We start from the raw sequence: 21,132 nt of genomic DNA, 5'->3' as shown, positions 1-21,132 counted from the left end.
TTCACATAGTCACTTGATGACCTGCGGTTATTCTGCCAAGTTCAGCTCAAATGGTCTCGTGCACCGGAGCCACGCTCAGCACAGTGCACAGCGCACTATACTCAGCGCCCACAGCCTTTAAATTGTGACGGCACTTTCATCCATTAATGGGCGTGTCAGTTTGAAGAGGTGTGGTCAGGGTTGGTGCATCACCACTGTGGGGAGACAATGCGGCCCTGACCAACCTGGTCCAAAGTCAAGAGTTCTTTGAATATTTGAGTCAAGTCTGGGAGCATGTACTAGTGCCGTGCACTGCCACATGAAGGATGTGCTCTGGGTCCACAATGGCAACCACCCAGGCAGACAACAGGTCCATCCCCACCCCTAAAATCTAACCTGCCGCTTCCAGATGAAATGTAGGCGTGCCTTTGGTCTTCACTAGCCAATAGAGTCCTCAACACTGAGGTACCTGTGTGCCGGATCAATACTAGAGAAACACTTTACATGGACAAAATGTTGCACCCAACATTCCCCCACAATGCAAGTGGTCATCCTCATCTCAGTCTCACTAAGTAACCCATTGTTTGACACAAAGTCATTTCAGCAGTACCCCAAGATCCTCCAAACAGACCTAGTACAAAAGACATCATCATTTTAGCTCACTGGTTAGCATCCAAGACTCACAACCACACAGTGAGACAGGAAGCACCAGGAACTTGAAGACTTCGTTTTCCTGCAAAGGTACCAACATCACCAAACACCTCTGTCCAGTGGCCTCATATGACCTTTCTAGGCGTGTCTTGACCTGAAAGGCCAAGGACCCAGAGACACGAACATCACTGCTGAGATATCACCAGATAAACATTTCTACTGATGTTTGGGGAAAAGAAACTTTAGCATCCTGATGCACTGTGGATTAGTAGTGACACCAGCTCACTGCTCTCCCGGCAGCCTCGGGGTCACAGCACCAACTCCCAAGGATCTGTTCATGTAGTGAAAGTAAAACAAGTCTCGTCAAGTCAGTCCGAAACGTTCCCGCTACCAGGTTTACGGCCTGGATTCCTGCCAGGTTCTTTTCTGCTGGCGGTAACTCAGCGTGTCCATCAGCTGTTCATTCTCCTGTAATCACATCAAACCGGAGAGTCAGGAAAGGAAACAAAGGGGAATAACAAGTCAAACATGCAATAAATGCTTTACAAGAAATTGAAACTGTATCTCGACGTGGACTCGGCACTCGAGCTCTGACCTCCCAAAGTTAAATATTTGCCCCTTAATGATGGCAAAGAGAACGTTATCTGAGAGTCACATCACGTCGGGAAACTGGGACAAATGTGCCATTCGTCACCTCGCCATGGTGGGGAACAGAAAGTGTTTTTGGTTTCACTGCAACCATCGATCTCCCAGCATGCCGTCCTCCACCACTTCATTACAACAAAGCATCATATTGTAGCTACAACATATTCAAATTCCATATTTTCTTTCATTCATTCACCACAACCAGATACAAACTGCCAGAGACGTCACATTTGACATTCACTGAGTCCTTCAACAGCAGCAAAACAAGAACACAAAGCAAACCACAAAGTCCACCAAGAGTTCAAAGCCGAAGCTGAGACAAACAAGCTAAAAGGTTGCAATAAGCTTGTCGTCAATTGTGATTTTTTTCCCATTTCTTTTGATGAGTTTTGCTTTGTGAATAACAAAATGTTTAGTTTGTTTGAGCATCCAGCTTGATATCTTAAAACTGTTAAAAGTGGTGTTACAGACCCAAAACTGTAATGAAAGACATCAGAGGGCTGATGCAGACGCTATACAGCTTCATCATACAACTTCTGTGAGACTTCCATTATGACGTCATTCATACCAGTCAATCACAAATACTAATACTAATCAGTACATGTTGTAGATAATTCATCTAGGCTTCTTGGTTGTTGTGATATACAAAAAATATATACAGACCAGCTTTTCTTTTATCTTAAACTTTCATGTTTGACCAAACTACTCCAAGCTATAACCACTTCTAGATATCCATCCAGGTGACACCCCCACTAAGTTTGAAGGAAATCCATCCAACCACTTTTGAGTTATCTTGTACACAGATGCATGGGTGATTCTTAGACTACGGGCACTTATGTCCTTTGATCATATTGTATGAAAAACAGAAAAAAAGGAGTAATTTCACACTTTTATAGTTATCTTTACAATGAAAGTGTTTTAAGAAATTTATTCTAGTAGTCTATGATGACTTTTTCACCTTTAAGCATCATGCAAATATTGCCGTTTTGTGCTTGTCCCACACCCAGACTTTTGATCTTCAATGATAAAAATGAATGGTAAAGAAACGTTTTTTCTAATGTTTTAAAATATCTCTGAATAAAATATCAGTAAAATAATCAAAACATAATTGGGGTATTCAATGTCATACAACTGTTGTGATTTTTTTTTAAACAAAATGTAGTCCCACACTATTGCCGTAATTTCCACCAAAACACTGTAATGTCCCTTTAAACAGTTTGTATGAAAGATTGTTTGGGTAGTTTCTATGGAGATAAACCGTGACATCAGAGCACATGTATATAGCGCCAAATCACAACAAACAGTTGCCCCAAGGCGCTTTATATTGTAAGGCAATGGTGTGGTGGAAATTACATTTACAAGGCCAATAGTGCCCGTAGTTAAAGAATCACCCACATACACCAGTTAGTTATGTCCTATATATTAGTATGACAATGGAAAATCTGCCTTCACCTCTGACCTTGATTACTGACATCATCCTCTCCAAAATCAAGACACCTGTTCCCCTCCACGGGCCCAATGTACCCCCCAGGTCTGATCCAAAACATATTCCTAAGTCATCTCGTTAACATTCGTATAAACGTAATTTCTAAAAAGACCAAGTCCATCACAGGAACATACACCTCCAGCAGCGCTAACGAGCCCAAATCACTGAAAAACATTTCTACATTTGTATGGTTAAACATTACAGATTAGGCTGAATGACTGAGTTGGAGATGTGACTGACAGGGTTAATCTGAGGGTCACCCTGGGTAATACCCGTTATGTAGGTATGAATACGAAACACCTGCAAGACGTGTTTGTCATGAAAAAGGATTTAATGAGTTTTTATATCATCTTTATGGTTGTTATTCTAAAACGCACTCCGGGGTCATGCTCCAGGTTACGAGCACAGCAGGCAGGGCCTGTTTCATTTGGGTCTGGATACTGAATACACACATTCTGTGCACCATGTGACCAAAACCCAGGAGATGCACGAGTATGTGACACGCTGCTGCAGGGGTCAAAGGTGCCAGGAAGACCTGATCATGCTCCCGGTGACAACAGTCAGCTCAGAACCAGATCCATTTTTTTTTAATGTAGTCCTGCAAAAAAAAAAACAAAAAAAAAAAACCTGCAAACAGCTGCAGACAAAAATCCCAATGTCTGCCAAAAACACAAAAATCCTGTCACCTCGAGGGCTCGATGATAAATTGCAGTTTGAGTTGTAAACGATCCTCGCGGGCTGTTTGGGGAATAAAGTCGTTTCTTTTTGACTGTTTTAAAAGAGATCTGAGAAGTGAAACGGTCTTTCTGAATGTGGCACGACCTGTTCTGGTAACCTGAAGGGACTCGGATTTCACTGGGACGTGCTGTCCATGGGAATGAGTGGGAAAAAGGAAGGAAGGTTTTGAAATGTCACGAAGGATGTGTTGAGATGACTTCTGTGCCCTGAGGAGGAGAAGAAGGAGGAGCCGAAGAGAGCAAAAGGGAAACTAAGTGGACACACAAGGATATAAAGAGTGTTGGAGAGCGCCGGGCATCACTCAGCATCCCGCTCAGCCAGCAGCCATGACTCCGTGTGCTGATGCCAAGATCCTCTTCTGCCTCCTCGTCATCACCTGCTGCACACGTGAGTATTTTCCTCACGCCGCGTCATGGTCACATCTCAGCAGAAATAAATAAATAAATAAATAAAAAGAAAAATGACCAAAAAATCATCTGATAACAGCAAAGGTTTAGTTTATAAGATAAATATGGAGTTCTGCATGTTTATTTTATCCACTTAAAATTGTTTATAAATGAAAACATTTAATAAAAACATTTAATTTTTATTTAACATTTTTATTTTTAAAAATCAGCTTCACATTTTTCCACATTTGGTGGCTTTAAATCTGAGAATGCTTTTAAAAATAATTTAAAATATATTTACTTATTTTAACTTTATTCAAACAGAAAAGGGGGGGGGGGGGGGACTTTTTCCAGCATTTCCTTCCTAAAAATGCAGCGCAGCACCAAATTATACAAACATTAAATATTGCTTTAAAATAAAAAAGGTCAACTTTAAATTATCCAAACAGTCATTATTTTAAGAGCAAAAACATTATTTTAACTTTGTTATCTGTAAAATGCTGTTTACACTCACAGACTTTTATTGAAGCAGTAAATGTGCTGGGTTTTTTCCCCCATCGCCTCTGAAGTGAAATCAAAGTTAAATATTAATTTCTAAAGACAAATGTTCCACTTTCTGTTTCAGGCTTTGTTTCAAACTTCAGAGATATTTCATTTTCCAAGAAATAAAAAAAAAAAAGAATAAATAAAAATAAATTCAAATTAGATGTGTAAATTATCTGATAAAGGGGGAAACAACAGCACCCCTGGAGAAAACATTTGGGAACCTTAAATGGTACCAAAGAAGAATTGGTTTTCGTTGACGCCAGATCTGCATTCCTGTTTGCACTGAGTGACCACAGTGCATGAGAGAGGGGGCGTGGCCATCGGCAGCTCATTTCCATTTAAAGATACAGGTGCAGAAACAGAGTTTCTGGCATAAATTAATATTATTTATGTATTTCTTCAACACTTCAGATCAGCGTTGATTAGGTAGTTTTAGCTTAATGCTATCAAATGTCAAGTGTTAAAATAAGTACAATATGACCACAATCAAAACATCAGCACCTGGCAATTCACTGACAGCGAGAAACACAGCCAACATACAGACCCAAAGCAGAGACAGACGTACTGGGGTGATGACTGTAAACTCAAGACAGGTGTGTGGAGAGAGACACTGGGTGGTTGCACACACAGAGAGGGAAACCAACACAATGCTCACATCAGCAAAACCTGGTGCATGAAGCAAAAGGAGAACTCAATATGTGGCAAAAGTATCGACAGTGAAAGTGTAAACAAACAGGCAAAATAAACAAAATCACGCGAGCATATAGAACATATCATGACAAAACAAATGGGACTTGTTAGAATTTGGTGTCAATCCGCACCAATATGCATCATGTTACTCAACAAATGCATCAATCGGACATCGAAGTCAATTCATTTTCCACTTTGAAAAATAATGTGGGCATTTTGTGATGGGATGAATTCATTTTGACGATAATCTTTGTACCTTGTTTTGAACTGTTCTTCCTGTTTTTCAGTGGCGGTGGCACAGATCCCGGTGAACTGCTGCCTGAGCATCAGGGACACCAAAATTCACAAATCAATCGTGACAGCGTATCAGCGGCAGATCGCTGGACAAGGCTGCAACATCGATGCAGTCATGTGAGTTTGCACGTTCGAGTCAGATTCATGATGTTTCCTTCACTGTTTGTGCTCAACCTCACTACAATTTTTTGATTTTTCTCAACCTGTTACAGTTTTGTGACCAAAGGTGGCAAAAATCTTTGTGCACCGACAGACAAAAAATGGGTCAAAGCATTGATGAGATATGTGAACCGCTGCAAGAAGGTCAACTTCACGGTAATGTTACAATTTCAAAAAATGTGTTTATTTTTGGGGGGCAGATTTGTTTTCTTTTTTGAGGGGCAGAAAATGGGGAGTTTTAATCCTCAGTTGTCCAAAGATATTTTTAAAAAAAATTTAAGTGAACTCACCAGTTTGTTCACCTCTGGAGGCTTTAAAAAATTTTTTTTTCAGATTTTTATGTCAAAAATATTTGTCTTTCCACAGACCAAATACTGCGGAGCCAGAAACACTGCAAATTGACTTTTGCATGAAGCTGGTGTGGACCACTGCCCACTGCTGGGGTCAAACAGCACAATCATAACATGGACCCTTTAACTAAATATTTAATAAATTACTGTAATTTCAGAGTAAATTCAATAAAACTTTTTTGAAGGATTTTTGTAAAATGTGAATATTTTTCAAACAACTGAGGTTTGTGACACTCTAATGATTAGTTTTTCAAAATAAAAGCAGCCAGTAAAAAATAAAATCTGAATGAAGTGGACTCCTGTCAATCAGTGTCATCAGAACTATTTACAATATAATGACATCTTGTCTTTTTTATTACAAAAAAAAAACAAAAAACTTTTCCTGTAACCAAAACAGACCATATTATTTTTTGTTTTAGTTTGTTCTACAACTTTATGGAAATAATCATGTGAAAATGTAAAAACACATTATTTCTGGTGGGATTTTATATTATGTTTGGTGGCCGTGTTTGCCATGTTTCACGGATGGATGCGGCCCGCGGGCCGGACATTTGAGTATCTCAGTTGCAGCAGCTAAATGTGAACTTTATTTTCTCAGGCAGCACAGAATATGTTGTTCAGTGGATTTATTTGATTGTTAATAAAACTGTATAAAAAAAAAAAAGATTCTGTCTGTGATTTTTTGGTGATAAAATTATTAAATTTTTTTTTCGAAAATGAAAGAAATTAATCATGTCCATGTTTTTGTGTTGTTAAGATTTTGCTGCCAAATTGTAAACAAACAAAGCATGTCAACAACATGACTGAAGAATTTTAAGGTTCCGGAGTCCACGTGGGAACCACCCCCCTGGAGCTGGAGGTTCTCACTGCGAAGGTTACTGCCAAGTGGAGACTCTTTAGCTTTTTCTGACACATTTCCATAGGAACGAAGAGCTCATGCATGAATTAAAGGCTGGATTTTTTTGAACGCCACAGTCAGATTTTCATTTTCTCAGAGTAAATTACCATTTGTGTTAAAATATTTGAATTTTGATTTAAGTGGAATCACTTAGAGAAGAAAATCTTTTATGGATTTGTTGCACTGATGAACCCAAGATGCACAATCAAAGGGGTGAACAATCAAACATGTACTGTTCCATTAAGCCACAGCACCATCTGGCGGTGAGAGCGTACATCACATGCTGTCGGGGGGGGGGGGGGGGGGGGGGTGGTGTATCTCACAACAAAATTAACTTTGGATTTCTCTTTTTTTCCAATTCTAGAAAGCTGTGAAGAATGGTTGTGCTCAGATATATAAATAAAATCATAATTAATAAATCCAAAGATAACAACACGGACACTTTACATTTCTGGAATAATCAAAGTAAATTTGGGTCTTGGTTTTTCCTCATTCCTTTTTTTTTTGTGTGTGTGTGTGTCGAGATTATAAGTGGTGGACTTATTTATTCTCACCTACTGTATTTTTATTAATCCTATTTTTTTAATTATTACATTTAACACTTTTTGATCAGTTACAGTTAATGATTTATGACTTTACTAACATTGAATATTAACATTCATCTGCCTTATTGGCTGAGTCCTTTTCTTTGTGTGTGTGTGTGTGTGTGTGTGTGTGGGGTTCTGCTGAACCTCACCAGCAGGTTTGATGCCGTGTCTCGACACACAAACCACGAAACGTGCACGCGGCAGTGATGATCTCAATCCCACACTAATGTGACCGACATCAGAAGATATTACTGATTTATGTTTACACACGTTAAGCTCCATTTGTGTGATGTATTTGAGGACAAAAGGACACAGGAGCCACCTGATGACATGAGCACTTTGTTATTGAACATCCATTGTAGTTTGACAGTGCGGCAGTTACACGTACGGTAACGTGTTGACAGAAGAGCTGTGATGCTGAAAGTATTTACAGAGAAAAAATAATTCATATTCAGCACTTCTCAAAAACTAGAAGAGGCTCTTTTTTTAATGCAAAAATGTTTATATGAAGTTTTCTGTCTGCGCCAGTCTCACAAATTATTTTGTCAATAAAACCAACAAAACAGAACAAAAGGTTTTAGGTATTAGCTTGTCCCCTTTATGGCTTTTTGCAGTGTTTGATTCATTTAATTATATTCCAATTCTAAACTATAAAAAATGTAGATACCATGATAAAGAATTTTACACATTATCAATTAAAAACTACATCAAAGGTGGACTGAATTAAAATATTTTACATTACTTGGCATGTATAAAGAAATAAGTTCAATAGACACCAGCCTGGTTTGTATTTTTATGTGTGTTTAGCTCCAAAACCTCAGAATGTTATCATTGTATAATTTTTTTTTTTGTTTTAATGTTTTGACATTTTTAGCTTCTCGTTTTTAGTTGTAACGCTGACCACTTTTTTCCATTTAAGCCTTGTCTTTTAAAACTGTAGCCTTTTACAATTTCTAACTATGGCATCATAAAATATTTTACAATGTAATGTGTATCATTTTTAACTGTTGTGTTTTATAATTTTCAGCCATACAAACATACAACTTTCAGTTGTACCCTTCTTCTTTCCATTACATACTTGTACAACTTTTTAAAAATTGTAGTATTATATGAAATCCACTTGTAATGTCATAAAATATTTTGCAGTGTAATGTATAATTTTTTAACTGTTGTGTTGACAAATTTTCAATTTTGTCAAATTTTGGGGTCATTTTAAAGGAAGAGTTTGTTAAGAGTGTGTTGGAGGTTACGTGAGTGTCCGATGGGGTGATGAGGGTGAAGTTGGAAATTGAAGGGGTGATGATGAATATCATAAGTGCATATGCCCCACAGGTAGGTTGTGAGATGAAGGAGAAAGATTTCTGGAGTGTGTTAGATGAGGTGGTGGAGAGTGTGCCCAAGCATGAAAGAGTGGTGATAGGAGCAGACTTCAATGGGCATGTTGGTGAAGGGAACAGAGGTGATGAAGACAAGATGAAGGACATGAATATGGAAGGACAGATGGTAATTGATTTTGCAAAAAAGATGGATATGACTGTGGTAAACACCTACTTTGAGAAAAAGGAGGAGCACAGGGTGACCTATAAGAGTGGAGGAAGGTGCACACAGATGGACTACATTCTTTGTAGGAAATGCAAGCTAAAAAAAAAAACGAGAGACTTCAAGGTGGTAGCAGGAGAGAGTGTAGCTAGACAGCACAGGATGGTGGTTTGTAGGATGACTTTGGAGGTGAAGAAGAGGAGAATGAGAGCTCAACAAAGTATCAGATGGTAGAAGCTGAAGGATGAAGACTGTTGTGTGAAATTCAGTTGAGCAGGTGAGAGAAGCACTGGATGGAGGGGAAGCAATTTTGGACAACAAGTACTACAGATGTGGTGAGGCGACAGGTAGAAAGGTACTAGTGTGACATCTGGACAGTGGAAGGAAGACAAGGAGACTTGGTGGTCGAAGGAAGATGTCCAGGAAAGCATTAAGGAGAAAGAGGCTGGCAAAAAAAGAACTGGGATGGTCAGAGAGATTAAGAAAGTAGACAAGAGATGTAGCGTAAGGTGAAAAGAGAAGTGGCAAAAGCTAAGGAAAAGGCATGTACAGGAAGTTAAATAGTAGGGGAGGAGAAAAGGACTTGTACCGATTGGCCAGACAAAGGGACAGAGCTGAAAAGGATGTGCAGCAGGTTAGGGTGGTAAAAGATGCAGATGATAATGTGCTGACAAGTGAGGAAAGTGTGTTTAGATGGTGGAGTGAATATTTTGAGGAGCTGTGAATGAAGAAAATGCGAGACAGTACACCACTCTATCACTGGGCCACATATAGACCGACAGAAACATTTGCACTGGCACCTATGGTCAATTTAATCCTCATCAGCAGATTAAATTTTTTTTTTTAGCAAAACATGAATTTTTCCCCCAACTGTAAAAGAAAATAAATATAACAACTTGGTCTGGGTTTAAGTTTTGACACTTTTGATACTTTTACTTCTCAACCAAACTGATGGAACATTTACACCCACACCTATGGTCAATTTAATCTCCGTCAGCAGGTTAAAATCTTTTAGCAAAACATGAATTTTTCCCCCACACATTTAACTTACTGTAAAAGAAAATAAATATAACAACTTGGTCTGGGTTTAAGTTTTGACACTTTTGATACTTTTACTTCTCAACCAAACTGATGGAACATTTACACCCACACCTATGGTCAATTTAATCTCCGTCAGCAGGTTAAAATCTTTTAGCAAAACATGAATTTTTCCCCCACACATTTAACTTACTGTAAAAGAAAATAAATATAACAACTTGGTCTGGGTTTAAGTTTTGACACTTTTGATACTTTTACTTCTCAACCAAACTGATGGAACATCTTCTGCCTGTAGTTTTTCACTTTTGTGTTTGGAGTGAATTTGATTTATTTTTGCATTTTAAGAGCCTCTTTTAGTTTTAGTTTTAGTTAGTCTTTTAGTGTCCTCGCTTCTTTTTGATACATTTCCCACAGTGAGTATTGTTCACTCTTTTCATCCACTTTGAGACTTTACAATTCCGACATTAGACAGGTGTGATCTGTAACCACACCTGATGATAAAAATGTGATCAGATCAACATTCCAATTTCATACTTTCTTGCAAAAACAGACATACTCTGGCACTGAAAATGACTTTTTTTTTTTTCTTCTTCTTTTTTTTACAAATGTCTAAGATGTCTCATTTTCTATCAGAATTTAATCCACGTGGAGTTAAAAACACATGATGCCGGTCAGCAGCTTTCGGCTTCTACTTTTCCTGCCCAGTGACAATATACACTCTGGATGTCATGTGACACAATGACACCTTTACACAACTGCACGTGTCAAATGTCCAGATTAGAGATGATAAACGTGAGATATGTCACCCTTTATCAAAGTTCATCAATAAGAATGTGATGGGATTCTAATTTCTGAGCATCCAACTGATGTCACTGAATGAACTTAAAAGCTGATAGACATCACAAAGAGGATACAAAAACATCAGCCAATCAAACTCCAATTTACAGCTCAGAAGGTCAAAGTTCAAACTGACATGAGCGCCACTTAAAGAACCCTCAACAAGCAACTTTACACTCAAGGCAAGTGGAAATAAAACGTATTCCCTTTTCCTGCATTAAAACAAGAAAATACATCTTTGAAAACATTCCTACTTCAAATAATTACTGAAGGATTTAAATACATTTATGTGAGAATTAAATATTAATATTTGTTTAAACGTTATACAGAAAACTGTACAATCAAGCAACAAAATTAAAATAGTTTTAAAAATGAGGTTTAATTTATTTTGAGAATGCATGTATTGTATTTGGATGGGGGGGGGGGGGGGGGTGTAAAATGCATCAGGTGTGTATATCCAAAATTTAATGTTTTCATATTACAGCTGAGCATTCTGGGTAATATCTGCTAGCACAAAACATCCCGTTATTTCCCTTTAAAACGCGAGAAAATGTACACTCAACCTCTGCCAACACCAAGCGGGCAAACAATAAAAATTACAGAATATAATAAATAATCAACAACCTCAAAGTGCCTCACTCAGAAATTCTCCCTTTTTTGTCAATTTTTCTGAACTTTCAAGCAAAAATAACATTTGTTCAAGCAAAAACATTCTGTCGTGACCTGACTGGGAGGAAAATTCCAATGTGTCCCATAAAATATCCCCAACCTTCCACAGTTTGTGCAACTATTCAGTCAGACGCTTTAATAAATATAAGTCAGCATGTGTGCATTTACAGTTATTTACCAATAAACAAAATGTACAGTGATGCTAGCCACGCATTTAGCCACGCAGTTAGCTGTGCAGGTAGCCACTCCCTTGTGTCGCCGCTACAAACGTCCTTTGCGTTTCCGACTTTAGATTACAAAAGTGAATCATTTATGAAAGCTTACATGCATTTAAATTATGGCAACATTAAGCTCTTCCCTTTACAGGCTTATGATCGGCTAATTGGGCGAACATCTTGTTTACATCTCAGCAAAAATAAGCAAATGGGCAATTCTACAGTGAAGAAGTTACAAACAGAACAAATATTTTTAAATGGTAAGCTAAAATATGGCCAGATTTTGCAATCGCTGTAATTCTGTTACTGTGGAATTGCCCAGTTATGAAATAAATATTTTCTTCATCTTTAAAATCAAATTCAAATCTGATTAAAGGCACAAACATACTTTAATTTCACCTCAGGATAACACACACACAAACTGAATTTGCAACATTGTGTGGTGCAGAATATTTACATACATCCACCAGGGGTAAATGAGAGCTCAATCATCTCTTGCCGACAGCAGAATATCATCCACACATTGTTGATCTGACTCTAGCTCATCTCAAGAGAGCTGTGACTTTTAAATAATTATTAACTAACTATTAAATTAATCACAAATGATTTTGAAAACTGATTCAGCCTTTTGAGTCTTGTGGTTGTCTAAATTCTCTGATTTCATCTTCTGAAATGTGAATATTTTGGGTTTCTTTACTCACTCATCTTCATCTGGGATAGGGTTGTGGGGGCAACAGCTCCAGCAAGGGACCCCAAGACTCCCCTTTACCGGACCACATTGACAACCTCTGACTGAGGGATATTGAGCCGTTCCCATGCCACTCGTTATGAGTCTTCCCCGGGGCTCCTCCCAGATGGACGTGCCTGGAACACCTTCCTAGGGAGGTACCCAGGGGGCATCCTTACCACATGCCCAAACCTCCTCAGCTGGCTCCTCTCAACACGAAGGAGCAGCGGCTCTACTCAGAGTTCCCCACGAATGACCGAGCTTCTTACCCTATCTCTAAGGGAAACATCAGCCACCCTCCTGACCCAACCCGAAGATTGACCTGTAGATCCGAGAGCTTCGCCTTTTGGCTCAGTCCCCTTTTCGTCACAACAGTATGGTAGAGCAAATGAAATATGCCCCTGCAGCACCGATTCTCCGGCCAATCTCACACTCCGTTGTCCCCTCACTTGTGAACAAGACCCTGAGGTACTTGAACTCCTTAACTTGGGGCAAGACCGCATTCCCTACCCGGAGTAGGTAATTTCAATTTCTATTTTCAATTTATTTTCATTTATATAGTGCCAAATCACAACAAGGATGCCTCAAGGTGATTCACATAAGTAAGGTCTAATCTTACCAACCCCCAGAGCAAGCATACAGGCGATAGTGGTAAGGAAAAACTCCCTCTGAGGAAGAAACCTCAAGCAGATCAGACTCAAAGGGGTGGCCCTCTGCTTGGACCATGCTACATGCTCCTCTGACAATAAACTGAATATCTCTGGGTTGTGGAAAAACAAGACATTTGAGGACATTTTCGAGGGCTTTGGGAATTGAGCTTTTCACCATTTTAGGGACAAAACAACTAATCAATTAATCGTGAAAATAATCAGCATCCAATTTTATGAATTACCATCCGGAATGATTGATGGTTTTTACTGTAGTGAAAACTGACCAAACATATTTTCAAAATTGATGTGTTTTACACACTGTGGTTAATGAAATTGTGAACATTAGCACCTGGAGCAACTGTTGGTGGTTAGTTTTACTTGTTAAGAAATGAGCAATGAATATATTACTTCAGCCAAATTAAGCATTTTTGTTTGTAGTCACTGCAAAGCTGTCATTGCATTAGCTGAAGTATTTTGGGCAGATCAGTAACCTTAGAATTGGAAAGAACTCCTTCCTGTGCTGCTAATGCTAACTGTAGCTATGTAGTGTAACTGTTAGCTAAGTGTTTGGGGAGGTAAAAAATAAACATTATACTGTTCTCCAAGCAGCTAGCGTAGCATGAATGCGTATTGCATGCCCCTCAAAAGCAATGTCTAACAACTTTGAAGTTGCAGCGCAACAGTAGTGTGATGTTTTAACTCAGAATCCCGTGCTTCCACAGTACTCATTGCAGCGGCCGTCCAGTTGCTGCTCAGAGCGACGGCCTGATCGTTGCTCAACCTCATAAGTGTACAGCACCTTCCCAGAAGTGACAGCCCATGTTGGAAGCACAAAAAATTGTGATATGCCCTACCTTTCCATTCTGTGCACAACTGTTCTTTACCATTAATTACTCTTTACATATTTATACTGCCCCCTGTCAATGGGGGTAACTGAATTATTGATATCCTGCTCATTTTGGATGACTCACACAACAAGCACAAAAGAAACAGGATATGTCACATTGTCAACAACAGGTAGCTTTTTTTTTTTTTTTTTTAAGTATGTTTGTGCCATAACAACAGAAATGAAAGAAGCGGTTTCACACTAAATAAGCAACAGCACATCAAGCTATCTGTTGTTCAACTGGAGACACTAACTGAACTTCATGTTCTGATTGCAGCTCAGCTACGTGAACACAGACATGGACCTAGTTTATTTATATATAATGATGTTACCACCTATGGTTGGTTAGCTCCTCCTCCTTTTGCTGAAAGTAGCAATTGGTGCTGTATGGATGAAACAGTCACACAGGTGTGCTTGAAGCTTCATGGACACCTTTTTGAGTGTCTTTGTTGATGTCAGGTCTTCTGGATGTACACATGCACACTTTTCATGAGCCTGCATGCTTCTTTTGCACGCCTGTACACAAGAGGATGCCCAAAGCTATTTGTCTTCATGTTTTTGTTTTCTAATATGCAGCTTTGGTTCAGCACTGTACTAGGCCAGCTTGGCTGTCCTCTAGGCCATTGAGGGTGACAAAGACGATAGGAACCAGGCCCTGGCTTGATCCCAAGGAGCAGAGGAGCCAGTCAGCGTCGGCCTTACTCAGAACCTGCAGGAGATCCCCCTTACTGAAGCTCAGGTGGCCCGGCTCAGTGGCTATATGGTGACACAAGGCTCGTACTTCACTGAAGAATAAAGACAGAGGATTCCAGGGTGAGAGAAAACTAAAACCTGCATGTGCATGCTCATGTTTTAAGGGAAAAGATGTAGAAATGACATCATGTTCATGCAACTGGAACGTTTTCGCCCCAATTCCCTGTAAAAATTCTCCAAAATTTCAATGGGCTCCACTTGAACTTTATGCTTCAAGGGTTTAATAACAGAGTACAAAACTGGAGTAATACTCATCTAATTTCACTGCAAATGCATTTACTAGTGGATAATTGACTTAATATCTATTTTGCCTCCAGGTTGAAATTACCTCATTGTATATTAACCCGTTTTCTTCACACAGCTCGAAAAACATCTAACTAAATTAATCTCAACCATAAACTAACAAAGGAACAGATTTTCTGAGTCAGCTTGCAATGCTAAGCAGGGCGCAAATACAACATCTGTTTGCATGAAAAGTTACAGTAAAATTCAGCAGTCAATCTGGTAAAAATGTTCTAAATAAAAATTAAATGTAAATTAAATTAAAAATTTTAATCGCATGATTTCCACGATTAATCGCATGGTTATACCCAAAATCCAAAAACGATTTCAAAAGTAATGTATAGCACAATTTTATTTTAAATGTTCTGCCATATGAACAAAAGCATGGACAGTGCCAGGGGATGCTAGGGGGCACTAGAGCACCCCTGGATTTGTCATAGCACCCCCAAGAAAATAATTCCTCATTTATTATTTTAATTTAATTTCATCCCATGTTTTTAAGGCCTTTTCTGCACTGAAACTGAACTTCACCTATACAATCTTTTTCTTTGTCATTTTCATAGTGTTCCATTCAAGAAATATCTCCGTTCTCACAGATCCAGTGAAACCACCTGAAAATGCTGTAGTACATATGCCAGACCCGTATATAGCGCTGTAACACTTCTACAAAAAAATGGAGAAGAAGATGTGGAGTTAACAACGAAAGCTAAAACTTTAGAAGCCACCTCACGGATTAAATAAAGTCTTTTAATCTGACCTGTTGTGAGGATTCATCATCACAGATGAAAACTGTTGTCCACACGACACCCTTGTTTTGGAAGGTGACATCTGGAAATGCGTTAATTCCTTATGATGGAAGTTACTTTTTATGGGTTTTTTAAAGGTTTTTTTTTTTAAGAAGTCTCATACATCTGTCTGCTCTGGGTGAGTTTCTCAACTTGCTTTGTCCCACCACCAAGAAGAAGAAGAACAAAAAAAAAACCCCAACAACAACAACAACAAAAAAAAACAAACAAAAACAAAATATGCTAAATTGAGAAGAAGTCCCTTCGGCTGCTCCTTGTTTGCACTCGGGGTCGCCACAGCAAATCCAAGGTGGATCTGCATGTTGAATTGGCACAGGTTTTATGCCGGATGCCCTTCCTGACGCAACTCCACATTACATGGAGAAATGTGGCAGGGGTGGGATTTGAACCCGGAACCTTCTGAACTGAAACCAAGTGCATTAACCACTTGGCCACCACCCCTGCCAAAATATGCTAAATTACACTGTGAAATTACCCAGTGATGTCCAGTAGTCCCCAGTGAGAGCAACAGCAGGTGCACGTTTTAAAGTTGTGGCTTTTGCAGTCCTCTCCTTTATGGTGCGTCGTCAGGGAATCTCATATGTGCTGTCATTTGTTGCAATTCTCAGAATCTCTCTCAGACCAACGTCTTCCAGAATCGCCCTGCAGCCTGTAGCAATCCATTTTGCTGTCACATTTGCGAGCTTCTCTTGCCTTTGTTTATCAATAGTTCTCTCACATGCTGCATCTAATGTAGTCTGTCGAAGACTCGTGCCGCAGTGTGTTTCGTTGAATAATTTGCTGGTATCAGCTGTGTGTGCTGCATTTAGGTGATATTTAAGACTCAAAGTGCTCCACTGATAAAAAACAACGCGTTAATGTGTGATAAAACAAAAAGAAAACTGTCGGCTTTAATTAATTAATGTGTTAACGTGGTAATAATGTGTTAATTTGCCCAGCCCAAGTTCTAAACAATTATATTTTTCATGCTGACAGCAAATTTTCACATTACTTTTGCATTTGTTTTCTTTGTAATCCTCTATGTGTGTCCGTCCACCCAGAGCTAGATCTCAGTGGACTTCCTTCATGTTTGGTTGGTAAGACATTACTACTGAACTTTGCACTGATATCCATCATATCCAAATTAGTTTTGATGCCATTGATCATTTTATGACGATGAAAGTGTAAAAATGTCACACCAGTGATTTCCTTCCTATACTGGTATCTATCCACGTGGTGATCTTCATTATGATATCACTGCACATTTATGGCCATTAACCCTGCAAATTTAATGCTATCACATTTGTGATGTGGACAATTACTGCCCCCTACTGGCTGCATAAAGACCATGGTATTGAGTAGCCTTTCTCCCAAACAGAAGGTCCCTGGTTTGAGACCACCCACATTTGTAGATCTGAAATTGCTTAAAAAAGGGGTTTCCACCATCATCCTAAACAAACAAAAAAACAAAAAGCTCCTCGTGATGCTGTTTACTCACCACAGAGATGTCCCATTGGATTCAGTCGTTTGGACTTTTGTTTGTGGTTTCGGACATGTCGTTTTGTTGTGAGGGGGCATGGCTGGAGACTCCGCCTTCTTCCCACTCCCTCCAACAATGGTCTGCGCCACAAGATCAAGAACAGATTTGTCCAGACCGAGCCAACCCGATGGTGGCCTGACGCACAAAGAAGAACACGGCGCATTAAAGGACTGTATTTCATAATTTCCCTCCTTCCGAGAATGAAAAACTACTTTATATTCCAAAATATCTTGAATTTAGAGGCATATACCCAAATTTAATCCCATCAAATGTGAGTGAAGTTGTGTGCAGCTAACCCCTCCCATCAGATAAAAACACAGTGATCCTTATTCTGTTGTGGGTCAGAGTAGTTAAGAATCATGGGAGTCTGTATTTGGGCCCAACAAAAATTCATTTCCTGAAATGTTGCAGTTCCAAAGTGTATGTGATTTTACAAAGTAGTCCAATAACAGAAGTAAGACAATGTTTCCCTTCAGTATTATAGGTCTGGTGGGCCACCAGGCCAGTGAGAGCCCACAGCCCAAAAATATTTTATTAACACCACAGAAAATCTGTATGTCAATCATTTCAGCACATCTTCAGGACTTTCATTCTGGTGTTCAAAATAAATATGTTCTAGGGGTTAATGCTGTCAGAGAAATGTATTGATGAAGGTATTCAGTAGTCAGTGATTAGAATGCTCCACAACGTGTGCTAAAGTGAAGTCACTGTCTTCAGATTACACACCACAGGAGCTCTAACTGATCAAACTTTAATCTCACCTCGTCTTTTGAGGCTTTACTCTCTGTTCAGCTCCTTCCACCCTCAAAGGAGCACCAACACTCGATCCAAAGAGCCTGCCCCAACGCAGACTCTGCCCCTGTGAGGGACTTTCCTCTTGGACTCTGCTTTCTGTCACCTCCAAAGGTTTTGGATCCTTCTCTTGGTTGAGAACTGAATCTGGAGGACTGCCCATCCATGAAGGTCTGCCTCTGGATCCAGCTGAATCCATGCTAGAGCTGTCGCTGCTTTTCCTCCAACTATACCCTTCTGTTTCCTGGTTTGACTCTGCCCCCTCCACCACGCCCTCTCTGGTGGGTGGTAGTGACCCCTGGCGTCTCTCTGAGAACTTTTTCCTCTTCTCAGACTTGATGAACTTTGACACCTCAGTGGATTGGTCGATGTAGACCTGGGAGGACTGCATGAGCTGATACCACCAGCCAGCTTGTCTGTTATGTCTCTGCCGTCCATCATCAGCCAGATCTCTGTCTTTTTCCCATCGCTTGTCCTCACTTTCTTCTTGGCTTTCTTGTCCTACACCTTTCACACGCCGCCCACCATGTCCCCTCTCTTTCCACAGATTATCCAACTCTACTTCCACTGATCCTCCAACAGGTCCAGTCAAACTCTCAGCTGCTGCTCCGACACTCCTCACACTGGATCTTACTCCTGCTGTCCCTCTTCTTGACCCGGTCCTTTCCATGCTTGGCCAGGTTCCTTCTCGTCTAAGCTCTGCCCTTTCTTTCTTGACCTCAGTTCTCGAGTCCACGCCCTCCCTCACTAATTCGCTCATAGTGGTGCTCCACCCCTGCATGAGCTGAAAGGTGGAGCGAGTTGACAGGTCGACACTCTGGCCTGCAGAACACAGTTGTTCCTTGCGGCGTAGATGCTCCTGGCCCTTCTGGAGAAGGTGCGGCTCAAACATCAGATCCAGGTCAAAAGGGAGGAGTGACAGTGGCTGCAACAACAGCAGGAGCTCCTCAAAGAGGTTTTGACACACCCCCTGCGACAGGGGAAGGAAACCCCACGGGTTATAGTGTGCTGCAATAATGTCTGAGGAAAGAAAAAAACAAAACAAATCTTTACCCAGACAAAGAGCGTATAGTACAAATGCATCCAGCAATAAAGGCCTCTGTGTTGCCTGTCTTAACAGTAAATAAGCATTTTTTTTCTTTTTTTTTTCTTTCGTTTTTTTCCCTGTCTGCATATATAGTAATGGTAAGTGCCACACTGGCAGAACCATTTATGAACATTAATCAATCAATCAATTAATTTTATTTATATAGCGCCAAATCACAACAAACAGTTGCCCCAATGCGCTTTATATTGTAAGGCAAGGCCATACAATAATTACGTAAGAACCCCAACGGTCAAAACGACCCCCTGTGAGCAAGCACTTGGCGACAGTGGGAAGGAAAAACTCCCTTTTAACAGGAAGAAACCTCCAGCAGAACCAGGCTCAGGGAGGGGCAGTCTTCTGCTGGGACTGGTTGGGGCTGAGGGAGAGAACCAGGAAAAAGACATGCTGTGGAGGGGAGCAGAGATCAATCACTAATGATTAAATGCAGAGTGGTGCATACAGAGCAAAAAGAGAAATAAACACTCAGTGCATCATGGGAACCCCCCAGCAGTCTAAGTCTATAGCAGCATAACTAAGGGATGGTTCAGGGTCACCTGATCCAGCCCTAACTATTAGCTTTAGCAAAAAGGAAAGTTTTAAGCCTAATCTTAAAAGTAGAGAGGGTGTCTGTCTCCCTGATCTGAATTGGGAGCTGGTTCCACAGGAGAGGAGCCTGAAAGCTGAAGGCTCTGCCTCCCATTCTACTCTTACAAAACCTAGGAACTACAAGTAAGCTTGCAGTCTGAGAGCGAAGCGCTCTATTGGGGTGATATGGTACTATGAGGTCCCTAAGATAAGATGGGACCTGATTATTCAAAACCTTATAAGTAAGAAGAAGAATTTTAAATTCTATTCTAGAATTAACAGGAAGCCAATGAAGAGAGGCCAATATGGGTGAGATATGCTCTCTCCTGCTAGTCCCCGTTAGTACTCTAGCTGCAGCATTTTGAATTAACTGAAGGCTTTTCAGGGAACTTTTAGGACAACCTGATAATAATGAATTACAATAGTGCAGCCTAGAGGAAATAAATGCATGAATTAGTTTTTCAGCATCACTCTGAGACAAGACCTTTCTAATTTTAGAGATATTGTGTAAATGCAAAAAAGCAGTCCTACATATTTGTTTAATATGCGCATTGAATGACATATCCTGTCAAAAATGACTCCAAGATTTCTCACAGTATTACTAGAGGTCAGGGTAATGCCATCCAGAGTAAGGATCTGGTTAGACACCATGTTTCTAAGATTTGTGGGGCCAAGTACAATAACTTCAGTTTTATCTGAGTTTACAAGCAGGAAATTAGAGGTCATCCATGTCTTTATGTCTGTAAGACAATCCTGCAGTTTAGCTAATTGGTGTGTGTCCTCTGGCTTCATGGATAGATAAAGCTGGGTATCATCTGTGTAACAATGAAAATTTAAGCAATGCCGTCTAATAATACTGCCTAAGGGAAGCATGTATAAAGTGAATAAAATTGGTCCTAGCACAGAACCTTGTGGAACTCCATAATTAACCTTAGTCTGTGAAGAAGATTCCCCATTTACATGAACAAATTGTAATCTATTAGATAAATATGATTCAAACCACCGCAGTGCAGTGCCTTTAATACCTATGGCATGCTCTAATCTCTGTAATAAAATTTTATGGTCAACAGTATCAAAAGCAGCACTGAGGTCTAACAGAACAAGCACAGAGATGAGTCCACTGTCTGAGGCCATAAGAAGATCATTTGTAAGCTTCACTAATGCTGTTTCTGTACTATGACGAATTCTAAAACCTGACTGAAACTCTTCAAATAGACCATTCCTCTGCAGATGATCAGTTAGCTGTTTTACAACTACCCTTTCAAGAATTTTTGAGAGAAAAGGAAGGTTGGAGATTGGCCTATAATTAGCTAAGATAGCTGGGTCAAGTGATGGCTT

General features: G+C 39.8%; 2 protein-coding genes across 3 annotated transcripts in view; one reads left to right on the top strand and one right to left on the bottom strand.

Moving 5' to 3' along the window:
- The first annotated feature begins 3,550 nt into the window (after positions 1 to 3,550).
- Positions 3,551 to 6,570, top strand: LOC117509884 (C-C motif chemokine 20-like). The gene is made up of 4 exons (XM_034169512.1): positions 3,551 to 3,886; positions 5,409 to 5,532; positions 5,628 to 5,730; positions 5,941 to 6,570. The coding sequence occupies exons 1-4, from the start codon at positions 3,826 to 3,828 to the stop codon at positions 5,974 to 5,976; spliced, it is 324 nt and encodes a 107-aa protein (XP_034025403.1). The 5' UTR covers positions 3,551 to 3,825; the 3' UTR covers positions 5,977 to 6,570.
- A 7,515-nt stretch (positions 6,571 to 14,085) lies between these two features.
- Positions 14,086 to 21,132, bottom strand: part of rusc2 (RUN and SH3 domain containing 2) — a 30,873-nt gene continuing 23,826 nt past the window's right edge. For both annotated transcript variants that reach the window (XM_034171174.1, XM_034171175.1), the window contains 3 exons: positions 18,092 to 19,142; positions 17,289 to 17,465; positions 14,086 to 14,755 (listed from right to left, as the gene is read on the bottom strand). In XM_034171174.1, the coding sequence (XP_034027065.1) occupies positions 14,554 to 14,755; positions 17,289 to 17,465; positions 18,092 to 19,142 (1,430 nt within the window). In that variant the 3' untranslated portion in view covers positions 14,086 to 14,553. The remainder of the gene's footprint in view (positions 14,756 to 17,288; positions 17,466 to 18,091; positions 19,143 to 21,132) is intronic.

Source organism: Thalassophryne amazonica, chromosome 5 (genome assembly GCF_902500255.1).
Source record: "Thalassophryne amazonica chromosome 5, fThaAma1.1, whole genome shotgun sequence".
Classification (NCBI taxonomy): domain Eukaryota; kingdom Metazoa; phylum Chordata; class Actinopteri; order Batrachoidiformes; family Batrachoididae; genus Thalassophryne; species Thalassophryne amazonica.
This window is presented reverse-complemented; position numbering and strand designations above follow the sequence as displayed.